The sequence below is a fragment of the Peromyscus maniculatus genome, chromosome 14 (genome assembly GCF_049852395.1).
Source record: "Peromyscus maniculatus bairdii isolate BWxNUB_F1_BW_parent chromosome 14, HU_Pman_BW_mat_3.1, whole genome shotgun sequence".
NCBI lineage: Eukaryota > Metazoa > Chordata > Mammalia > Rodentia > Cricetidae > Peromyscus > Peromyscus maniculatus.
In genome coordinates this window covers 59,223,095-59,245,501 of record NC_134865.1, presented here as the reverse complement: position 1 = coordinate 59,245,501, position 22,407 = coordinate 59,223,095, and the positions used below count along the sequence as shown (strand labels likewise).

General features: G+C 47.0%; 1 protein-coding gene across 3 annotated transcripts in view; it reads left to right on the top strand.

Annotated features, from left to right (window-relative positions):
• The window catches only part of Angel1 (angel homolog 1), a 35,648-nt gene extending 16,538 nt beyond the window's left edge, over nucleotides 1-19,110 (top strand). For all 3 annotated transcript variants that reach the window (XM_042260968.2, XM_006990305.4, XM_016008609.3), the window contains 7 exons: nucleotides 321-390; nucleotides 1,046-1,479; nucleotides 3,572-3,698; nucleotides 4,294-4,404; nucleotides 14,145-14,214; nucleotides 16,109-16,272; nucleotides 17,183-19,110. In XM_042260968.2, coding sequence (XP_042116902.2) covers nucleotides 321-390; nucleotides 1,046-1,479; nucleotides 3,572-3,698; nucleotides 4,294-4,404; nucleotides 14,145-14,214; nucleotides 16,109-16,272; nucleotides 17,183-17,343 — 1,137 coding nt within the window. In that variant the 3' untranslated portion in view covers nucleotides 17,344-19,110. The remainder of the gene's footprint in view (nucleotides 1-320; nucleotides 391-1,045; nucleotides 1,480-3,571; nucleotides 3,699-4,293; nucleotides 4,405-14,144; nucleotides 14,215-16,108; nucleotides 16,273-17,182) is intronic.
• The last annotated feature ends 3,297 nt before the right edge of the window (nucleotides 19,111-22,407 follow it).

The window sequence follows — 22,407 nt, the reverse complement described above, 5'->3', positions numbered from 1 at the left end:
TGTGCCAGACAAGCTAAGATTATCTTTTGGCTCTATGGATGGCAGACAGGTTTGAGCTTGCTTGCCCTGGAGTGAAGTATTTTGGGCAGATGCCAAGATGATTCTCTAGTATACATTTTTTAGCACCCTTATACAGGAATTCACAGGGTGGGGAAGCCTAACACACCTGCTCTTGCTGGTGGTGGCTGTCTGGGAAGTCAGCCCTGTGGGAAGTTTCACTATGACCCTCAATCTGGTCTGGGGGCCTGCTCCTAGGGAGTAGGAGTCGGCACATCGCCTCTGGCCCCCTGGAGTGATTGGTTCTCTTGTCAATTTCCCAGATCCTGTGTCTTCAGGAAGTCCAGGAAGACCATTACTGGGAGCAGCTGGAGCCCTCTCTGCGGATGATGGGTACTGCAGCTCCCCAGCGTGTGCGCCAGCCCTTCCTCCTCCAGCCCTGCAGACTCTCTCCTGAAGAGACCTCCTCTTCTTTGTCTTAGTAAACCAGCAGCCTTGCCAGTGGGCTAGTTCTTTTCCTGTGGGGCTGAGAAAGTAGAGCTCTAGTTTTTGAAATCTTTGGAGTAACGAACTCCATGAATTCCATGAGGCTGCGTGTTAGTAACCCCCTTTTACAGATGAGAAACAGGTTCCAAAATTTGGTTTGACTTGCTCAAAATCCCCAAACTACAAAGTTAGTAGGTTGTGGAGTCAGGACTCCCCCTTGTCTGGCTCTAGATTCAAGGCACTAGGGACTGGGGAAGCCACATTGCTGGTAACCCTGTGGGTCACAGGACCCCCTTTGGAGCCAGTTTTGCCTCTGGTGACAAACCTCTGTTCTTCCTGTCTTGTGTTGTTGTACGCATCTCTTGTTCCTCCCCTTTCTGGTCCCTCAGGCTTCTGGTTATGGATGTAAGGGAGTCTCTGTAGAACCCAGAGGTGGCAAGAACTCACTCTTACGGGGCTCCAGGATCAGTGCCTCAGGCACAGACCCTAGTGCTGCTGCAGTGGTCGGAAGGGATTCAGGATTCACCGACTGACCCATCTCCATGGTGGTGTTTCCTTACAGGCTTCACCTGTTTTTACAAGAGGAGGACTGGCTGTAAAACGGATGGCTGTGCTGTGTGCTACAAGCCCACCAGGTTCCGTCTGCTCTGTGCCAGCCCCGTGGAGTTCTTCCGACCTGGGTTGGAGCTCCTCAATCGGGACAATGTGGGCTTAGTGTTGCTGCTGCAGCCGCTGGTCCCAGAAGGTCTGGGGCAAGTCTCAGTGGCTCCCCTATGTGTGGCAAATACCCATGTCCTGTACAACCCACGTCGGGGTGATGTCAAGCTGGCCCAGATGGCCATTCTTCTGGCCGAAGTGGACAAGGTGGCCAGGTTGTCAGATGGCAGCCACTGCCCTATCATCTTGTGTGGGGACCTGAATTCTGTCCCTGACTCACCTCTCTACAACTTCATCAGGGATGGAGAGCTCCAGTACAATGGGATGCCAGCCTGGAAGGTGAAGTGGGCCACCACTGGGGTGGGGACATGGATGAGGGAGGGGCTGGGGGCTGGCATCAAGTGCTGCTTCGGTGGCAGCCGACTGTGGCTGCTGGTGTGGAAGAGCAGCGTCTGCTCCTGGAGGCTGGCAGCACATAAGTACCTCCAGCACATCGAACACCTTCCCGTTTGTATCATCTTTAATGTGCAAGTGATCCTTATAAATTGTTTAAGAATTAAAACACGAAATAAGAGAAAATATCCCTTTATTGTCCAAATCCCCTACCATCCATGTAGTGGGAAGTGATGACTTCAAGTTTAGCAGAATTCTCGCATTTACAGTGGAATTTATGCTCCTAGAGTAGTATCTCAGTTTACATTTATTAAACTCTTAGCTGTGTGTCAAGTAATTTTGAGCACTTCACATGGATCATCTCTTCAATTTTCCCTGTTCCTGTCATTGCTTCCATCTTGATGAATGCAGGAACTAAGGCACAGAGATGGTAAATAATTTTGTTTAGGTCATGCAGTTAGTGGAGGGCTCAAGAATTGTAACCACGTGGTCTGGCCTTTAGTACTGTGCTGTGATCCCCATAACAGGAGATATGTAAGTCTACTACATTTGTTATCAACACAACACAGTACTGTTTTTGTTTGGAGCTTTTTTTTTTTTCAGTCAATAATTTGCATTTGAATCTAATTTCTTACAGCTGCCACATAGTGGTAGCATAGATAGCTCATGGTTTTATCAGCCTGTGCTGACTTTATTGTACATTATGTACATATTGTACATCTCTTTGTTCCTCTCTTGTCTCTTCTGGTTCAGCTTATTGCTTAATTTTTGGCAGAGCACAGTGGAGAAGGGACACAAAGTGACAGGACTGTTATTGAGCACTTGGGCTTTTATTTGAATGAGGTTACTTAAGTGCTGGCAGGGTCCTGGTTGCCTAGAGCAGGGCATTAGCCTGCTCTACAGGAGCTGCCTTCAAGAAGCTCAGGGGCAGGAGAATTTGCTGAGTGCCTACCAAATGACAGGCACTGCTAGGCATGGCTGTGAGAGCGCTTGTTCGGAAACCAGACAGCCCTGCATTCACATCCCTGCTCTGCCATCCTGGCAAGTCAGGGAACTTTCTCAGGCCCCTTTGCTTCATCTGTGCACTGAGATTTAGTGGGACCAACAGTAGATACTTTATGATTACATGAAATGGTGCATGTGAAGTTTTCAGTGCCTCGTTCAAAGGGAGCAGTCAGTAATTGGTAGTGGTTATTATTAGTGTAAGATTTTTATTGTGTTATTAGTATTAGGGTCCCATTTCCTAGCAAAGGATATTAACTTAAAGAACATAAGTAACTTGTCTAAAGTCACAGCTATTAAGTGGCCATTCGGTTCCAAGTCTCTTTTACTCCGGATTATAGACGATGTTGATGTCCTTTCAGGGCAGAGGGATTGTGTCTGCAATGAGTCTATCCCAGTGCCTTACACATGGTTAGCATTCAGATATTTGTTGTTAAATGAAGTAAAGGGAATTTTGCTGCCCACACTGGGGCTATGCGGATGACTGATATTGCTGAATGTTTCCCCCATGCGCTCTGTCCGTTCCCAGGCTGCTCATGACCTTGACTGAGGATGGTGACGTAGATACGGTAAAGTGCTTGGTGCATTCCCTGTTTGGTTTTCCCCTGTGGTTTCCCAGTAACAGACTCAAGGAACTGACTTTGATCTAGAAGATGCAGAGTTGAGGATGGCAGGATAAACTGTATCCATTACAAATTAAAATCTGTCGAGATTCGGCCTCCCTGGTGGAGGATTGTGTAGATTTTTCTGAGGTGAACCTTAGGACCACATGCTCATACAGTTCTGTTTTCCTTGATTTGTTCTTCACTCTCTTTCCAGTCTTTCCTATCTCATGGACATTTAAGTGTTTTAGTGAGAATGTAACGTTAGAATTAGTTCCTTTTTGCTGCCTTCCCCTGAGATTTACGTGGCTTGCTCATTTCATGTGTACACTGTCTGATTGTGTGTTTGTATTTGCTCAAATGCCCCCCCCCCACATGAGTCATTTCCATTTTCTGTCTTGGCCTCCTCACCCCCACCTTGCTCTTTCTTGTAGGTTTCTGGACAGGAAGACTTCTCTCATCAGCTTTACCAGAGGAAGCTGCAGGCCCCACTGTGGCCCAGCTCCCTGGGCATCACTGATTGCTGCCAGTATGTCACCTCCTGTCATCCCAAGAGATCAGGTAAGCACTTATTCTTCCGTTTGTTTGAAGTGGGTTTTTTGTTTTTTTGCTTGCATGATTCTGTATCCACCATGTGTGTGCCTGGTGTCTTCAGAGGCTAGAGGAAGGCCTCAGATCCCTTGGTACTAGAGTTAACAGATGCTTGTGAGCTGTCACGTGGGTGTTGGGAACCAACCTTGGGTAATACAAGCAAGAGTAACTTGTGCTTTTAATGGCCAAGCCATCTCTCCAGCCCTCACATATCCCATTCTTCCTCTTGTGTTTTGTTTTTCTTTCAAGAAAGGGTCTCTCTACATAGCCCTGGCTGTCCTGGAACCCACTCTGTAGACCAGGCTGGCCTCCAACATGGCCTTCATGTTCATGTGGGATGAGAGCTTGCTCTCGATAACAAGAGGAAGTGTGACCTCCTGAGTTTCTTAGCAAGTTCCCACTTTTCTCATTGTCCTCCATGTGCCACTAACTGAGATGAAAGAATCTCCCCATCCTCAGAGGCAGATCTCCTCTGTGCTGGTATGCTAGAAGGTTCCTGGTGCTCAGGCGGTCTCAGCGTGGGACTCTTGCCTTTCTTTCACCATATGGCATTTCCTGTTTACAGAGAGACGTAAGTATGGCCGAGACTTCCTGCTACGATTCCGCTTCTGCACCATCGCCTGTCAGCGGCCAGTAGGACTGGTCCTCATGGAGGGAGTGACAGACACTAAGCCAGGTAACAGGAAGAAGACCCTTCTTCACCCCCGACATTTATACCTGCTTGTTTTCTAGTCTCCTCTCTCTCCCTCTTCTTAAGAAGCTTTGTTTACTTTGTGTGTATGTGTAGATATGCGTACCATGTGCATACAGGTGCCTGCAGAGGACAGGATAGGGCGTCAGATCCCTGGAGCTGGAGTTACAGGTGGTTGTGAACTTTGTAAATGTGGGTACTGGGAACCGAACCTGCATCCCTCTTCAAGAGCAGCAAGTGCTTTTAACTGCTGAGCCATCTCTCCAGCCCGTTCCTAGTCTCTTCTAAAGCTAATTCTTGACCAGCTTCTGATAACGAGTTCAGAAGAAGGAAGTTAGTTGAGTGCATGCATTGGATGTATATTTGGATAAGAGCACTGGACTGTAAACCAAGAGCCCTGGGTTCTTGCCAGCTCTGAGACTGGGTAAGCCAATTAACCTCTTTAGGATTTAGTGTTTGTAGGGAGACGATGCGTGTATCACAGGGCTTTGAAACTGAGGGCAGCAGAGGGTCTGGTCACAAGAACGGCTTGCTCCTGTGGAGACGTCCAGTTTAGAGAACGGTATTTCGATAGCCCCACTTTCTTGTCTCTGAAACCACTTCAGAGTAATAATGAAGATGGAATAAAAAGAGCCAAAGGCAAACCCCATCTTTTATACAGCTAGGAGATCCGAAGGTGCAAACCGCAGTGAATTGTAATGGCTACAAGCGGAAATGGGCTGGGATGCCAGAGGAAATATGGAGTCTTACCTTTGGGGCTATATAGATCTCAGACAGAACCACACTGTATTTCCCCAAGGTGAGGCACGCCGTTTGAGGGACAATCCCCAAATCTCTTGCTTTTTCAACACGAGTGGAATGCATGCAGCATGATAGAAAAGTCTGCAGACTGTTTTGTTCCTGAAAGGCCGTGTGAGGAGGACTGTTCGGGAATCAGGCTGCATTTTAGTTGGCAGGCTCTTGAGTGTCTGAGGGGCGATGGTGGTTCTTCCAGCTGCATAGCCCTCTGGCTCCAGAGAAGTGAAGATGAATCCTGTGTTAAAAGCAAAATTCTTATTACTTAGACCATGTTCTCAGTGTTTCCTCTCTATAAACTTCAAATAAATAGCTGGTATAGAATACTATAGCTAACTCAAAGCTGGCCTTGCTCAAAGTAATACTGTGGAGTCTCCACTAAATATATGAAGTAGTGGAAAACCAAAGTCAAGTAACAGATGCTCTAGAAAAGAAAGATAAGTGAAAGAGTGCTTCAAAGATAAACATTGGAGCTATGGAAATGATTATTTCTCTGTGAATAAAAAGATGAGACGATCCCTAGCTGAGGAGCTATTGGCAGTTGTTGGCTTCTGAGAGTTTGTTTTCTTGAGGGATGTGGCCCCTGTGAGACTGCCTGTGATCCAGTAGATGGCCCTATTCTCTTGCACATAGTGGCAGCACTAAGTGAACTCAGTGAGTTTGAAAAAAACCACACATAAAACTGGGAGGGAACAGTGATGGGGACCCAAGGGACATTGGGAGAGGGGGAAGCTGGGAGGCCATGATTATATGCATGTGGGAAATTCTCAAACAGTAGAAGTGCTTATCTTTATAAAACAGTACAAAAAACAAAACACTGGTCTTAAAACACTCAGGTCAGGCACCTAACATCAGAAGATGAAAACTAAGCCGTGGTGCTCAGAACAAAAGTAGGGAGCTGGGGTGTACGCAGTAGTAGAGCACTTCCTCGGCATATGGCCTGGAGGAGATGATACAGCTGTCTCATTCAGGGCCAGCAGCTCAGCTCAGAATTTTAAGATTACAAAATCCCCAAATAAAACAATAACAGTCTCACGTGGATCACTTTTATTAAGAATAGATTATTTTGCCAGGTGGTGGTGGCACATGCCTTTATCCCAGCACTCAGGAGGCAGTGGCAGGTGAATCTCTGTGAGTTTGAGGCCAGCCTGGTCTACAGAGTGAGTTCCAGGATAGCCAGAGCTGTTATACAGAGAAACCTTGTCTCAAAAAAACATTAAAAAAAAGAATAGAGTATTTTAAAAAAAATGAGTACACACTTGAATGAAACATAAAATAGCACTGAAATGTAATAGCAAACAAAATTAGACCAAGATCTTTAACCTACACATGATAATGCTGAGGAGGCTGAGGGGGACAAGGAGACCAAGGCCATTCAGCCTAAGTTACATAACAAGATCTGTATCAAAAAAGTGTTATAATGGGAAAGATTGAGGAACAGTGCAAACCAATTGCAGTGTCTTCACACTTGAGGTAGAGTATGGGTGAGCACACATGCTCACCACATGCTTTGTTGCCCCAGTCCAGGGCTGAACAGGCTACTGTCGAATCTCTTTAGAGACTCTCCATCCTGAAAAGCTCGCATCACTGTAGACCAGAAATGGAAAGGTTTACTCTGTGCAAATAGTTTTCTAGAGGATCTGTTTAAATATGTGAACATATTTAAACATAACAGAAGATACAACTTCTAGTTTAATACCAGAGTTACTCAGTTTTAAATACCTATCAAAGTATGTCACCTTGTCTGTGACACTAACTTTAATGGTGACCTCCTAGTGCAAAGGGAGATGCAGTGCTGGACCGTGTGGCTTGACTTCCAGAACTGACGTAGCATGTAACTAATGCTTTACCTCACCCCCACTGTGTGATATAAAACGCTGATTCTTTTCTTCCCAACGTCCTTTATGAAAGAATGATTCTTTTTTTTTTTTTTTTTTTGGTTTTTCGAGACAGGGTTTCTCTGTGTAGCTTTGCGCCTTTCCTGGAGCTCACTTGGTAGCCCAGGCTGGCCTCGAACTCACAGAGATCCGCCTGCCTCTGCCTCCCGAGTGCTGGGATTAAAGGCGTGCGCCACCAACGCCCGGCATGATTCTTTTTTTTAATGATTCCTTTTTTAAGACTGATTTTTTTTTTAATGTGTGTAAGTGTTTTGCCTGCCTATATGTCTGTACACCAATTGCTTTCAGTGCCCTTAGAGGCTGGAAGAGGGTGTCCGATCCTCTGGAACAGGAGTTAAAGATGGTTGTTAGCTGCAATGTGGGTACATTGAACCTGCGTCCTTTGCAAGAGCAACAAGTGCTCTTGACTGCTGAGCCATCTCTCCAGCCTCCACAACGATTCTTTGTTTGATTTTTTGAGACAGAGTTTCTCCATGTAGCTCTGGCTGTCCTGGAACTCACTCTGTAGACTAGACTGGCCTCGAACTCACAGAGATCTTCCTGCCTCTGCCTCCCGAGTGCTGGGATTAAAGGCGTGTGTTACCATTGCCTGGCTCATAATGATTCCTTTTTTCTTTTTTAACTTAATTTTTAAAAATTTTATTTTATTTTATTTATTTATTTATTTTTTTTTTGCTGTTGTTTTATGTGTGAGTGCTCTGTCTACATGTATGCCTGCATGCCAGAAGAGGGCATCAGATCTTATTATAGATGGTTGTTGCTGGGAATTGAACTCAGAACCTCTGGAAGAGCAGCCAGTGCTCTTAACTGCTGAGCCATCTCTCCAGCCCACTCATAATGATTCTTAAGTAGGATATTTAAATTAAAGCCCTCTCTTGCTAATGGTTCTAAGTGTAGTGATCTCCCCTCCCCATTTTCCACGATGGGGAATCTCTCTTGGGCATATTATATAAGAACACGAATTCCATTAATGACTGTTTAGCACACTGGTTCTCAACTGTGAGTTGTGACCCCTTGAGGATCAAATGAACCCTTTCACAGGGGTTGCCTAAGACCATTGGAAATAATAGATATTTACATTACAATCCATAGCAGTAGCAAAATTACAGCTATGAAATAGCAATGAAATAATTTCGTGTTTGGGGTCAGCACAACATGAAGAGCTGTATTAAAGGGTCACAGCGTTAGGAAGGGTCACAGCGTTAGGAAGGCGGAGAACCACTGGTTTGGCAGAATAACAATAGTAGGTTCTCCCCTAGGGCGTGTGACCTATCTAGCCACAGGTTCTTAGCTCCAGTGGTGGTTCTGGGTATTGGTTCAGTCTTGTGAAGTGGGCCTTAAATATAGTCAGAAAGTCCCATAACATTTGTGTCACCAGTACATCAGGAGGTGCATCCTGCCAGGCTGGTCCCTGTAGCTCACCCAGGAGTTCACGCCTGGGTAAGACTGATGACTTTTCTCCTCCAGTAGCATGCAGAGCACCTTCCTGCACTCGAAATCTAGCCAATAGGGAGAAGCTTCTAGGTCAGTACCAGTTTGATTTCTCCTTGTTTTGTCACTCAAGTATGTGGTGTCTTCAGTAATAGGGTCTTAACATCACGTTCTGAAGGGTGACCAAGAACACTGGCAGTAGCCTGTAATATTTGGGTGTCTGTGGGACCCCACTGGCCAGCTACTCCAAAAGAGGTAACCCATTCTAGATACTGTGTTTTTCGTTAGCCTGTTGTGTCTAGTAGTGCCATCTTATAGGGTAACTAACTCCATGTCTCTGCTTTTCATCTATGTATAGATGACTTTTTCAAAAGGTCTTTAGTATTAAAATGAGGATTCCACACTTGTGGCCTAAATACTTCCCAAAGCTGCCATTCTTCATATCGTTGTTTTCTGGAGAATTAGGATTTCAGCTTATGAGTGTGTAAGGGTTCACAAATATCCACACTGTTGAAGACACTAAAGAGGTTCCCTGTGTTTCCTTTCTCATGGACAGTTGTGTGTTTGCATTGGGCTTTACTCTGTGGTCCAGGATGGCCTAAAGCTTACTATGTAGCACAGACTGGCCTTGAACTCCCAGGACTCTCCTCTCAGCCTTCCGAGTGTTAGTGTTATAGGTGTGAGCCACCACACTTGGCACTTAAAGGTTTTACAAAGTGCGGTGGCTGTTTCTGTGGGTGCCAGAGATGCAGCTCATGTCCTCACACTTGTGGTGTGTTACTCTGACTCACTGACCCACCCTCCTAGCACTTCAAATTAAAGATAGTTTCAGATGATTTTATGTGTATGAATGTTTTGCTTGCATGTGTGTCTGTGCACCATAGGTATGCGTGGTGCCCAGAGGCCAGAAGAGGTGTCAGATCTTCTAGAACTGGAGTTACAGATGGTTGTGAGACAGCATGTGGGTGCTGGGTCCTTTGTAAGAGCACCAAGTGCTCTGAACTGCTGAGCCATCTCTCCAGCCTCCACTTCAGGTTTTTAATAAGAGCAAACCATGTATGAAATTTAGTACATTATAGAAGAAACAGCTGCCAGTCGATGACTTTTGTAAGTCACTGGTTAAACTGACTAGAAGGTTACTGGGAAAGACTGGTCAGCTTCCCGAGCAGGGAAGTTCTGAATCTAGAATGCCTACTGGCTTGTATATGTATGCCGAGGCTCTTCCTTCCAAGTACTTGCTTGGTTGGCCACTTCCATCAAGGAATAGGACCTGGAAAAGATGTTGCAGCTGTGTAGAAAGAACTACATCTCATGTGAGGCCTTGAGTCCTGGATAACTACCAGAATGGTGCTGTTTGGACATAGAACTACATGCATGGAAAGAACCAAGTGGTGTGGGAAACATTCTTTCCAGTTTTGCTGAGAAGAAGCCAGGTGTGGTGGCATATGCCTTTAAGCCAGTACTTGGAGGCAGCACTTGGGAGGCAGAGACAGGGGGATCTGTGTGAGTTTGAGGCCAGCCTGGTCTGCATAGCAAGTTCCAGGACAGCCAGAGCTAAAAAGAGAGACCCTGTATCAACAAACCAACCAATATTGCTGAGAAGAAAAGACTGAGGCCTTAGCTCAGTAGCAGAGTGCTCGTCTCACAAGTGCAAGGCTCTGGGTTCAATCCCCAGCACCACCCCAAAATAAAAAATAAACAAATACATGAACATACAGCCTGCTGGTTACTGTGATTTGTCTTGTATATTGTAGTGATGAAGGATACAACTCCAAGTGAAGAGTTAGCATTAGAATGTTGAAGTTTCAAGTAATACCTCATTACTTTAGTAACCATGATGTGACTGGTGAGGCGGAATGGTCAGGAAATCACACAGTCTGTAACACACGATGCTTTGTTCAGAATAGAAGAAAAGTGTTCGGCCTCCAGCACCATAAAGAACAGAAACCAAAGCCACTGAAGCTCCCCAGAGATGCTTTCTTTAAGCATCTTCAATGGCGTCCCTGTTAGGGTGAGGGACAAGACAGGGACACCTGCTATGATTGATGTTGGAACAGAGAAGCCGACAGAAGTAGAAGCAAAAGAAAACACAAGTCTTCAGATTGGTACTTGTTGGTGATACCTCTGTGTAAATTGGTTGAGAGAAACAACCAAGGCCAATAGCATTAAAATGAAGATAATCCTGGGAAGTAGCTGGTTGTAAATTAATAGGTAGCAATCAGCAGTGGTCACATACTATGTTCTTACTTTGTTAAAGACACAATGAAAGCAAGATTCTGTTTGTAGGAGGAACAACAAAATAAATGATAGAAAAAAAAGCAGATACAGAAAATGGGATTTCCTTCCATCTGAATTACCAGTTTTACCCTTAGTTAAAAACTCTATTTAGGTGAAATTCATATAGTACAAAATCCATTTATCTAAAGTTCACTGGTTCTTAGTATATTTCAGAGTTGGCGTAGCCATGACTACAATGTAATTTTAGAACATTTTGTTCTTGTCCTGTGATATATTTCATACTGGGAACTAAACTCAGGACCATGTGTTTGCTAAGCAAGCACTCTGTCCCTGAGCTAAATTCTTTTTTTTTTTTTTTTTTTTTTTTTTTTTTAAGATTTATTTATTTATTTAGAAGAGGGCATCAGATCTCATTACAGATGGTTGTGAGCCACTGTATGGGTGCTGGGAATTGAACTCAGGACCTCCGAAAGGGCAGCCAATGTTCTTAACCTCTGAGCCATCTCTCCAGCCCATGAGCTAAATTCTTGAGTCTTAGTTGTAGAACATTTTTATCACCACTCAGAGAACTTCCATACACACTGGTGGTCAGTTTCCATTCATTTTCCCCATGTCAAAAATTGAAGGACCATAGATGTGTGAATTTCTGGACTTTTAAAGTTTTTAAAAAAATTTTCTTCCATACAATATAGTATAATTATGTCCTTTCCCCTCCCCCAACTCCAACTCCTTGGGAATCTTCCTCACCTCCTGACCCACCAACTCCATGTTCTCTCTCTCTGTCTCAAGAAAAAAAAAAAAAAGATCAGTAAGACAATAACTATCAAAATGAAATAAAAAGTATACAAAGAACATGGGGTCCATATTGTGTTGGCTACTTCTGGGCATGGGGCCTGCCCTCGAATATGGTTGATATACCCCATGACACTCCACTGAAGAACATTGGTTTTTCCTTTCCCAGCATGTTTGAGTTGCAAACAGCTTCTTGGTTAGGGGTGGCACTTGGTGTCCGTTCCCCTTCTTGGTGCTGGGAATTGGTGTGGTTTGAACCTGTGAGGGTCTTGTGCTTGTGATCACAGCCCCTGTGGAGTCTGGAAGACACCATTCCCTTGGAGTCATCCACCACCTCTGGCTCTTAGAATCTTTCTGTCTCCTTCTCCTTAGAGATCCTGGGGCCTTGAGAGGAGGGGTTTGATGAAGACATCCCATTTAGGGCTGGATGCTCCGAAGTCTCTCACTCTGCACTTTGTCCTCTTGTGGGTCTCTGTGTTAATTCCCATCTACCACAGAAGAAGCTTCTCTGCTGGGGGCTGAGCGATGCTCCTGTATCACTCAGGATCATTGTTTCTAGGGCCATCCATTTACTTGAAAATGTCATAGTCTCATTTTCTTAACAGCTGAATAATATTCCATTGTGCATTGTACCATATTTCTATTATCCATCCATGAGTTGATGGACATCTGAGCTATTTCTAATTCCTGGCCTTTATAAATAGAGCAGCAATGAACACATCTATAGTAAGATGAAGAGTCCTTTGAGTGCATGCTCACCAGTGGAGTCCTCTGAGTAGAGCCTGATTTCCATAGGGGCTGCACCAGTTTGCACTTCCAACAGCAGGGAGTAAGTGTCCACATCCCCACAGCATGAGCTGTCATTTGCTTTATTGATCTTGACTATTCTGACTGGGAAAAGATGAAATCTCAAAATAGTTTTAATTTGGATTTCCCTGATGGCTAAAGATGTTGAACATTTTAAAAGTGTTTCTCAATCATTTGTGTTTCATCTTTTGATGAAACTCTAGTTCTATTCCCCATTTTTAAATTGGGTTATTTTTTTCTTTATTTCTAGATACTAACTCTCTCTCTCTCTCTCTCTCTCTCTCTCTCTCTTCACACACACGCACGCACGCACGCACGCACGCACGCGTGTGCGAACACGAACACATAAAATTGGTAAAGTTTTGTAGGCTGCCACTTTTCTTGAATGATGGTGTCCTTTGCTGTTCAGAAGCTTTTAAGCTTCACGAGGTTCCTTGGTTAATTGTTGATCTTACTGCCTGTGCTGTTCAGAAAGTCTTTTCCTGCACCAGTGAGTTCAAGTCTATTCCCTACTCTCTCTCCTATCAGATTCAGGGTATCTGGACTTTTTTGAGGTTCTATTATCATTCTTTTACAGACAGCTCTCCAGTTTGACCAGCGCCATTTGTTGAAGATGCTCTCTTTTCTCCAGGGTGTATTTTTGGTGTCTTTGTTAAAACAAGAATCAGATGCCTATAGGTGTACAGAATTCTGTCTGGGTCTTTACATTATCCCATTGATCAACATGTCTGTTTTCATTCCGATACCATGCTGGTTTTATTACTACAGCCCTGTAAAACAACTTGAAATCTGAGATGGTGATACTTCAGCAGTTCTTTTATACTCAGGATTGCTTTAGCTATTATAGTGTGTGTGTGTGTTTGTGTGTGTGTGTGTGTGTGTGTGTGTGTGTGTGTGTGTTTGTCTGTCTCCATATCAAGCTGAAGATTATTTTATTCAAATTTTGTGAATTGTGTTGGAACTTTGATGGGATTGCACTGAATTGGTAAGTTGTTTTTGGTAGGATGGCCATTTTCACAGTATTAATCCTACCAATCTGTGAGAATGGGAGATTTTTCCATCTGTTGGTATATTCTTCAATTTCTTTCTTCAGTGCCTTTCACTTGCTTAGTTAGAGTTACCTCAAGGTATTTTATTTTTATTTATTTTTTGAGGCTATTGTGAAAGGTACTGTTTATCTGTTTTTTTTCCCATTATGCTTGTCATTTGTATATAGCAATGGCTACTTACTTTTGTGTGCTAATTTTGCATAAGGAATTTGTAGCATTGGTTGCCCCTGTACAAGAAGAGTGAATGGTGAGTGTTGAGTGGGAGGGACTCTTGACTGGTTGATTTTCTTCTCATTCTGTACCCTGGGACTGCATAACCTATTTAAAACATGCAGGGTTTTAAGCCTTGGTTCCTCTTCCTCCTTTTATCACTGTTTTTCTTTCCCTTTCCCTTTCCCTTCTTTTTTTTTTTTTTTTTTTTTTTGTTTGTTTGTTTGTTTGTTTTTCGAGACACGGTTTCTCTGTGTAGCTTTGCGCCTTTCCTGGAACTCACTTGGTAGCCCAGGCTGGCTTCTAACTCACAGAGATCCACCTGGCTCTGCCTCCCGATTGCTGGGATTAAAGGCGTGTGCTACCACCGCCCGGCGCTCCCTTTCCCTTCTTGACCTCCTGGAGCAGTGCAGCCAGGGTCTGAGAGGGGTCTGAAGGTGAAAGGTTCTGAGCCCACTGCACAGGGTGTGGATAACAAGACCTTATCCTCTCTGGCTCCCTACAGATCGACCTGCTGGTTGGGCCGAGAGTATCTTTGAGGAAGAGATATCAGAACTTGAGCCTGTCTTCTCCAGGTAAACTTCTTTCTAGTTCTTTCCAGTTTTCAGTCCAGGCAGGAGAGAGCTCCTCACTGGCTGTGCTGAGGCTGACTGGGGGACTACTTTTCTAAGCTCCCTCTTTTCCCTAAGAAGCTTATCGAGGGCATGCGTATATGCAAAAGCCAAGGTCATGTTCTTACAGGTGAGGAGCCCATGCAGTCCTTCCTGGAGGGAGAAAGGCTCCCAGCAGGCGTGCTGGCTCACACGTGAACACTGGCATTCTTTACCAGGCAGATGGAGAATAGGGATGAGGAGTGTAAGAGGGTCTCAGCTTTCATTTCTGTTTCTGTGTTGATTTCTGCAGAGATCTCCAGCCTCTTGTTAGTATGGGAAGGAGTTTGATGAGACTGAGTAATGTATTAGTTTTCCTGCTGTGTAAAAAGCCCGTGACAGAGGCAGCCAAGGGAGGAAGGGCTTATTATCCAGGCAGCAGAGCCGTGGCCGGTCATGTGCACCTGCAGTCAGGGAACAGGAACCGAATGCCAGTGCTTTGCCTGCTTTCTCCTTTGTAAGTCCGAGACCTCTGCCCGTGGAATGTGCCACCCACACTTAAGGTGGGCTTCCTTCAACCTAATCTAGATAATTCCTCACAGGCATGCCCAGACGTGATTCTAAGATCCTGTCAAGTTGACAACATTAACCAGTACAACTATACCCCTTGTCACTTGGACAACTAACCACACCACTTTTAAGCCTTATCTTTCTTCCCCATGTCCCATGGTTCATGGCAATCTTACAATACAAAATGCATTCAGCCCAACTTCAAAAGTCCCCATAGTCTCTAACAGTTCCAACATTATTTAAAAGTGTAAGTGACGAGCCTCTTCTGACACCAGGAACTCTCTTCACTGTAAGCCCCTAGGTAGGAAGCTGTGTGTGGAGGCACACACCTTTAATCCTAGCACTTGATCTTTGTGAATCTGAAACCAGCCCAGCTGGGGTACAAAGTGAATTCTAGGCCAGCCAAGGCTACATGGTGAAACCATGTCTCAAAAAAATTAAAAGCAAAACAAAACAAACCCAAACAACAAAAAGAAGTTACATACTTCCAACATACAATGGCACAGAGTAACCATTCCCTTTCCAAAAGACCAGGACCCAGCAGGGACTAAACCTTGAAGCTCCATATTGGGAATCAGGCCCATGACAGCATCATCTGGATTCTAAAAGCTTGGGTAGTCCCGCCTCTCCGGCTCTGCTGCCCATAGCACACATGGTTCTCTCTCAGGCTAGCTCTGCTCCACACCTCCAGCTGTCCTTGGTGGAGATGCCATGGTTGTGGCATCTCCAGTATTCTGGTGTCTTAGTTACTGTCCTGTTGCTGTGATGGAACACCATGCCCAAGGCAGATTTTAAAAGAAAGCATTTAATTAGGGGTTGCATACAATTCCAGAGTGTCAGTCCATGGCCATCATGGCAGGGAACACAGGGGCAGCAGGAAGGCACGGTGCTGGAGCAGTAGCCGAGAGCTCACATATGATCCACAGGAAGCAGGCAGAGAGAGGAGAGAGAGAGACCAGGCCTGGTGTAGGCTTTTGAAACCTCAACGCTCACCCCCAGTGACACACTTTCTCCACCCAGGCCACATCTCCTAATCCTTCCCAAACAGTTCCACTAGCTGGGGACCAGTATTCAAACTACCACAGCTCAGGGCTCCACTGAAACTTAGACTCTCTCTTTACAACCTTACACAGCCTCTCAGAACTTCCTTACAGGAACTAAGACTGCCACACATTTCCTGGTGTCAGCAACCTTTGAAATCGTCATTAGGTATTATCCTTTAAAAATATTCATCAAACCCAGGGAGGAAGTGGCCTGAGGGAAAATGTAATGTTTTTGTTAGCTGACGTCTTACCTTCTGTCCTTGTAGGACTATAGGCACCATCCAGCACTGCCTCCACCTGACCTCAGTATATACCCATTTCCTGCCCCAGCATGGCCGCCCAGAGGTCACAACGATGCCCTTAGGTCTTGGGATGACGGTGGATTACATTTTTTTCTCAGCCGAATCCTGTGAGAATGAGAATCGAGCTGGTAAGCCTGGTGAACCAGGGGTTTCTAGAAGCCACCCGAGGGTGTCTGGGAATAGCTGGTGGTAGGTGTCTTTGGTGGCTTGGGTTCTAGGAGCCTGAGCACCACAGAAGCGGGCGCCATGCCAGCCTCGTGCACGCTCTTTCTGCAGGCTACCCGTTTGCTTTCTGCTCCTCTTGTAGTGTCAGGGTTGGGGTGGGGACAGCCATTCCTGTTCCCATCACAGAGATAAAAGTAGAGCACTGAAAGAAACCAGGCTTGTCTAGGGCCAGAAGTCAGGGAGGGCTTAGTGGGTCAGACCCTGTTTCTTCTTGTCACTAGTTATGGTGAGCAGTGTACCATTCCTGTGCCTAGTGTGCTTATTACTTTTACAATGTTTGGATTAATTGCCCGCACTTGGAATCATGTTTTATATAAGGAGTCTATATTTCTTCCTTTCCTTTCTTTTTTTAAAAAAAGATTTATTTGTTATGTGTACAAGTATTCTACCTGCATGTATGCAGCCAGGCCAGAAGAGGGCACCAGATCTAACTACAGGTGGTTGTGAGCCACCATGTGGGTGCTAGGAATTGAACTCAGGACCTCTGGAAGAGCAGCCACTGCTCCCAACCTCTGAGCCATCTCTCCAGCCCCTGGAGTCTATATTTGTTTGTCTTGAAAAATCAAACGCTTTGTAATGTTGGGCCCAGAGCATGTGTTCCGTTTGTCCCTGTGTCCCTGTACCTGTCTTCCTTCACTGAGTTATCACAGGGAAGCCTTCTTTCTAGTCAGCCTGTCGGGTGGGGTGTGTGTGTGTGCACACACGCATGTGCATGCTGTTCAATTCAAAGTGCGAGTTCTGACTGAGGTCCATGTCTACCATGCATCGTGGCTGCTGGCTCTTGTACCTACTGGCTTCTGCTTTGTGCTCCAGATCACAGGCTGGATCGCGATGGGACTCTCAAGCTCCTGGGCCGCCTCTCCCTCCTCTCTGAAGAGATTCTCTGGGCTGCCAATGGCTTACCCAACCCCTTCTACTCTTCAGACCATCTCTGCCTGCTCGCCAGCTTCGGCATGGAAGTCACTGCCCCATGAGGGCCCCAGGGAAAGAGCTCACTGGATGGACGACTGCAAAGGCCCGTGCTGTGGAAACTTCTGTCCCTCCCCTCATTTCCTCCTGCCCGTGGTTAGACTCTCTCCAGGCCTGTCCACGTTCTCTGCCTGTGGTCCCTGCCCTGCCTCAACCTCTTCCCCATCCTGTGCCACATGCTAGGTGGCCCTGGGAGAGGTGGAAAGCGTTCCTCTTCCTTCCATGTACCCAGAGCCCCTCCCCCATTGATGTTTAATGACCAGGGTTGCGGGAGTTATTGATCTCGTTGGTTATTTGCTTTCAGGCCATTTCTGGTGGCACCCTCTGACCTAACTTCTCCCTCCCTTTATGACCTCTGGGCTGGCATACACATGCAAGGTGTGTGTAAAGCATGAGTTCTCTTGGGGTGGGACTGCCCAGCACTGCCAGGCCTGCCTCTGTCTAGTCCACATGCCACCATGAGGTGCTGGGGTAGGGCAGGTTGAGAGCATGGCACAGGAGCTGTGTGCTACCGGGAGGCAGCAGGTGCAGGACCCTTTACCCTCCAAGGTTCCTTAGTCAGCTAGGCAGCCCGGGCATACTTGTGATTTCTGCAGACAGACTGGCCACAGCCTGGAGCAGCAGCTCAGGGGTGCACCATATACCAGCACTCCTCAGACCTGGATGGTTTTGGTAGGACTTCTCTGAGGAAGGCAATTGGAAGTCTTGTGTTGGGGTTCAGTGGGCTGGCACAGTGGTGTGAAGTTTAAAGCATTTTAGGATAAGAAGAATGAACCTTCATGGAACTGTAGTCTCACTGGACTCTGCAGAACTGGGCAAGAGTTCGAGTCCCAGTAGAAAGAGCAAGAGGCTGTACAGCTGCCTTCACCAGGACTGGAGCCCCAGGGGGCGCGTTCTCTGACCTTTGCGCACCTAAGAGAGTTTCTTTTCTCCTTCTCGCTCTACTCCCCCGCCCCCTGTCTCCTGCCTTCCTTGTTCCTTCTGTTTTCTGTCTAGAGAAGACTGCTGTTCAGTCACTCCACACCATCTCAAGAGCCTGGCTTTGGGCAAACTAGGTCCAAGAACTCAGGGTGAAAGTGCTTGCAGATTTGCTCTGCCTTTCCTCCCCCAACGTGGGACCCCTGATCCACTCGAGACCCCTGTAGCTCGTGCCATGTCACCTGCATGCCTTACTCATGGCCGGGGTGCCGTCTAAGGTGTCCTTGGGCAGATCCTCCACACAGCTTTAACTCAGTGTCCCCTGGCCCTCGATGGTTTGTCCGCTCCATTTCCCCCGGAGACTGGAGGCTGTGCCTAGGCATGGTGGGCCAGAACTTTTCCTTTCTTTGAAAACCAAAGCCCTGGATGGAATGCTGCTGCACTGCTGATTTTTAGCTTCCCGAGCTCAGGTTCTGGGGGACCTTCTTTTCCTGTGTGTGTCTGTTTTTAAGTTTTGTTTTCTGGGTACTGGACATACGCCTGTCTGAGCCCCAGGCCTGTCTGTCCACGGCCCATTTTTCACCATCTCTCTCTCTCTGGTACCTCCTGAGATGGTTTCACAACCGTGCCTGTTCTCAGGACAAGGGCCAATGACTAGTCCCTCTGCCAGGAAATGCGGGTTCGGCTGCTAAAGAAGGTGGAAGGCTAGAGTTTGACGGTTTCTCTTTTCCCTGTTTCTTATTTGTTTCTGTTATAGAAATGAAGTGTGGGGGTTTAAAAGGCATTTAAACTGCACTCTGTAGCCGGCAGAACCAGGCAACGTTTTTCCCAATAAAGGCTTATCATGCCCCCTCCATTGTTGTCTTTTCACTGGGACTCTCAGAGGCATGGGGTTGAGAGAGCTGGAGGATGTGGTGGGCAGAGAGGGTCTGAGGAGCCTTGATCCTGGGGCTGGGGCCTTAGGTGGGGGTGGACCCTTAGGTGGAGGTGGAGCCTTAGGTAGGTGGGACCTTTGGGGGTGGAGGTGGAGGTGGAGCCTTAGGTGGGGGTGGGGCCTTAGGTGAGGGTGGGGCCTTAGGTGGGGGTGGGGCCTTAGGTGAGGGTGGGGCCTTAGGTGGGGGTGGGGCCTTAGGTGGGGGTGGAGGTGGGGTCTTAGGTAGGGGTGGGGCCTTAGGTGGAGGTGGGGTCTTAGGTAGGGGTGGGGCCTTAGGTGGAGGTGGGGTCTTAGGTAGGTGGGACCTTTGGGGGTGGGAACTTAGGTGGGGGTGGAGCCTTAGGTGGGGGTGGGGCCTTAGGTGGGGGTGGGGCCTTGGATCTAAGTGGAGAAGAGAATTTTTTTACCATCTGCTTGTTATCTTCCCTGTGCTCTGGGGCTGGGCAGGAACAGGTTTTGAGTGAAGTCCCCTGCCCTGCCCTTTGCAGGGTGCGGCTGCCTTCTCTGTCCCCCCTGTGAGAAGAGAAGGGCTCTAATTTAGCTGCTTTTCGCTCTTACACCATCTGCTGCCTTCATCTCTCTGTAGACTGTAGACTTTTGCAGATGAGTCAGTGTGGAAAGTGGGATGTTTCTGGTCAAAGCAATGGCAGCTGCGGGAGGCATGATGTGTGTGGCAGATGCCCCTTGCCGGGTGTCTATTTCTGATCATCCCTCGTAGTCCGGAGCCAGGACTGAGCTGTGGGCCATCTGTCGTTGGAAACACTTCTCTTTCTTGCCGGCCTAACTGCTGATACTTAAGTCCTTCTCTGGTCTCCTTATGTGGTGCATCAAGCCAAGGCCTCATGAGGTGAGCTTGGTTTTCTGTCTTACCTCAGGAGATTGCCAGCCCCATGCTCAATCTCGAGGCAGTATCTTCCCCCAGGGACCTGGCGTTATTTAAAATCACCTGGAGCTGCTGGTGCACTCTGGGTCAGAATCCACTGATTTAGGAGACAGCAAATCCAGCCAGGGATTAGGCTTAGGGTGCCTTACCTTGGCCAGGTTGGTTGATGACTAGGTAAGCTACTTAATCCCTCCGCCTTTGAGCTTGCATCCTTTGGTGAAAGGAAGTTGGAGGAGTACTTCTGAGGAGGTTTAGGTCTGTGTTGCTTGTACCATGGCAAGAAAGGGATGCTAAGAACGCCAAAAAAGATTCTAGTAGATTGGGGAGGATGGTTGTCCCCAGAAAGGTTGGATGACTGGCCCCATGGGCTGGGAAGTATTTGAAAGCTCCAGGCTTTGAGTTCAAGTTCTAGTGCACTCTTTGACTGCATGGAGGGTCCCCCAGTGCCTCAGTCCCTAAACACACACTCAGAATTTTGGTTAACAGTTTACATTGAGTTTCCACTTGTGTGTGTGTGCACGCGCATGCATGAGTGCATATTCATATGGGTGCATGTGTGCATGAATGCTTGTGAATGTGTATGTGCATGCCTGTGGAGACATCAACTGTGGTTGTCAGCCTTCAGGGTCCATCCACCCTGTTTTTTGAGACAGGGTGGTTCATTGGCTCAGGACTTACAAAAGTAGTCTAGGCTGGCTGGCCCGTGAGCTCCCCAGTGCTGGGGCGACAGGAATGTGGCACCATGCCCAGTGTTGGTTGGATTTAAGGCTCCAACTCAGGTCCTCATGCTTGTACAAACAACGAACACTTTAAGGAGCAATTTCCCCACCCCACTAGGAGGCAGTAGGGGGTGTGGTCTTGACAGCTTCTCCACCTGGGAAGCAGAGACCCAGCAAGAAGCCCAGAGTCTTGAATCTTGGCTTAATTTCTTGCTGGCGCCTGCTCCTCAGACATAGCCTTCCCAGAGGACCAGGAGAGCCCGGCTTTCTTGCAGGTTGCCCATCGCAGGGTGGCGGCCTGGAAGAGTTGCTCAGAACCAGCTTTCGGCTGGAGCCTGGGAAGGGATGTGATCCACTAGCTTTTTTTCTTTTTCTTTTTTTTCTTTTTCTTTCAAGTTCCTCTGCTGGTATGTAGTGACTCACTGGAGAACTGGGTTTTGGTGTGCTAGGTAACTCACGATGCAGTTTCTCTTCCCAGGGCGTGAAAGCCCATCTCTGTAGTTTCTACCAGGAAGGAGCTGTCTAGGACCCAGGACCCCCAACAGCCTAGTGCACCCTTGCCTGTCCCTTAATTGTTGAAGACAAGGGAAATCTAGACAGCCTGGTGAGGTGCAGACCACACCGGGACAGAAGAATGTGAATTCCATGTGTTTTGTAGGGAAGTTGACCCTTCTATACCATCCCCAGTCCCTAGGACCTACTGAGCAAGACTTCAGCTAGCTCTGGAGAGAATGACTTCTTATATTCTATTACACTTACATTCTTGGAAATTTTGTTTTCCACTAGCAAATCCCCTCTGGCTAGGGATCGCAAAGAATTGGCATGTGTGGGCTGGCTCAAAAGAGCTAGCCAGTCTGTCACCTCCACCTGTCTGGCCTCAACAGCTGGTTCTCCAGCCCTTTGGCAAACACTGACTGTTGCCAGGCAACCTGCATCTGGGTCAGTCTTAGTCCTTGGTATGACAATTGCTTCCCATTGCCACTGCCCTCCACAGTAGCAGTCCAGATGTTAGGTCCTGGCAGGTGAGGAGGACAAGTCAGTTTCTCCAGGGCTTTGGGGAAGTGTTAATTCAAGTCATGTGCCTAAATGAGGTAGGGTCGGGCTCTGTGCCTGGGAGAGCCTGGGGAGCAGAGAATAAGGCAAACACTTCCCCCAGGAAGCTGGGTTCTGAGCAGCGCAGAGGTCAGCAGCAGTACATCTGTATCCTATGAAAGTGGCTTAGCCGTGACCACGACGAGCCATGAATTCACTGATGACCTAGGCTCACCCCAGGCCATTCCTATCCCTCAAGGGCAGATCCAGGCCTACTGTGGCCCTGTACCGTTGGGGCTTCTCACCATGTCCTCTGCCATGTTTCACTGGAGCTAGACTTAATGTGTAAACAGCACATCCCCATGGAATGCCATGCATTCGCCATATCCACAAATTCCAATTACCTTTATGTAAATGTTTGTTTTAATTGGGGGGGGGTATTTTAGTTGGCAACAAAAACTTCAAGTGTATATGTCAAACTACCCCTGGATAATAGCAGATCGCCTCTCCTCCCCAGCTGCCATGCTGACCCCAAGCCTGGTCATCACAGATTGCAAACGACAGAGGCTTGCTGGGTTAAAAC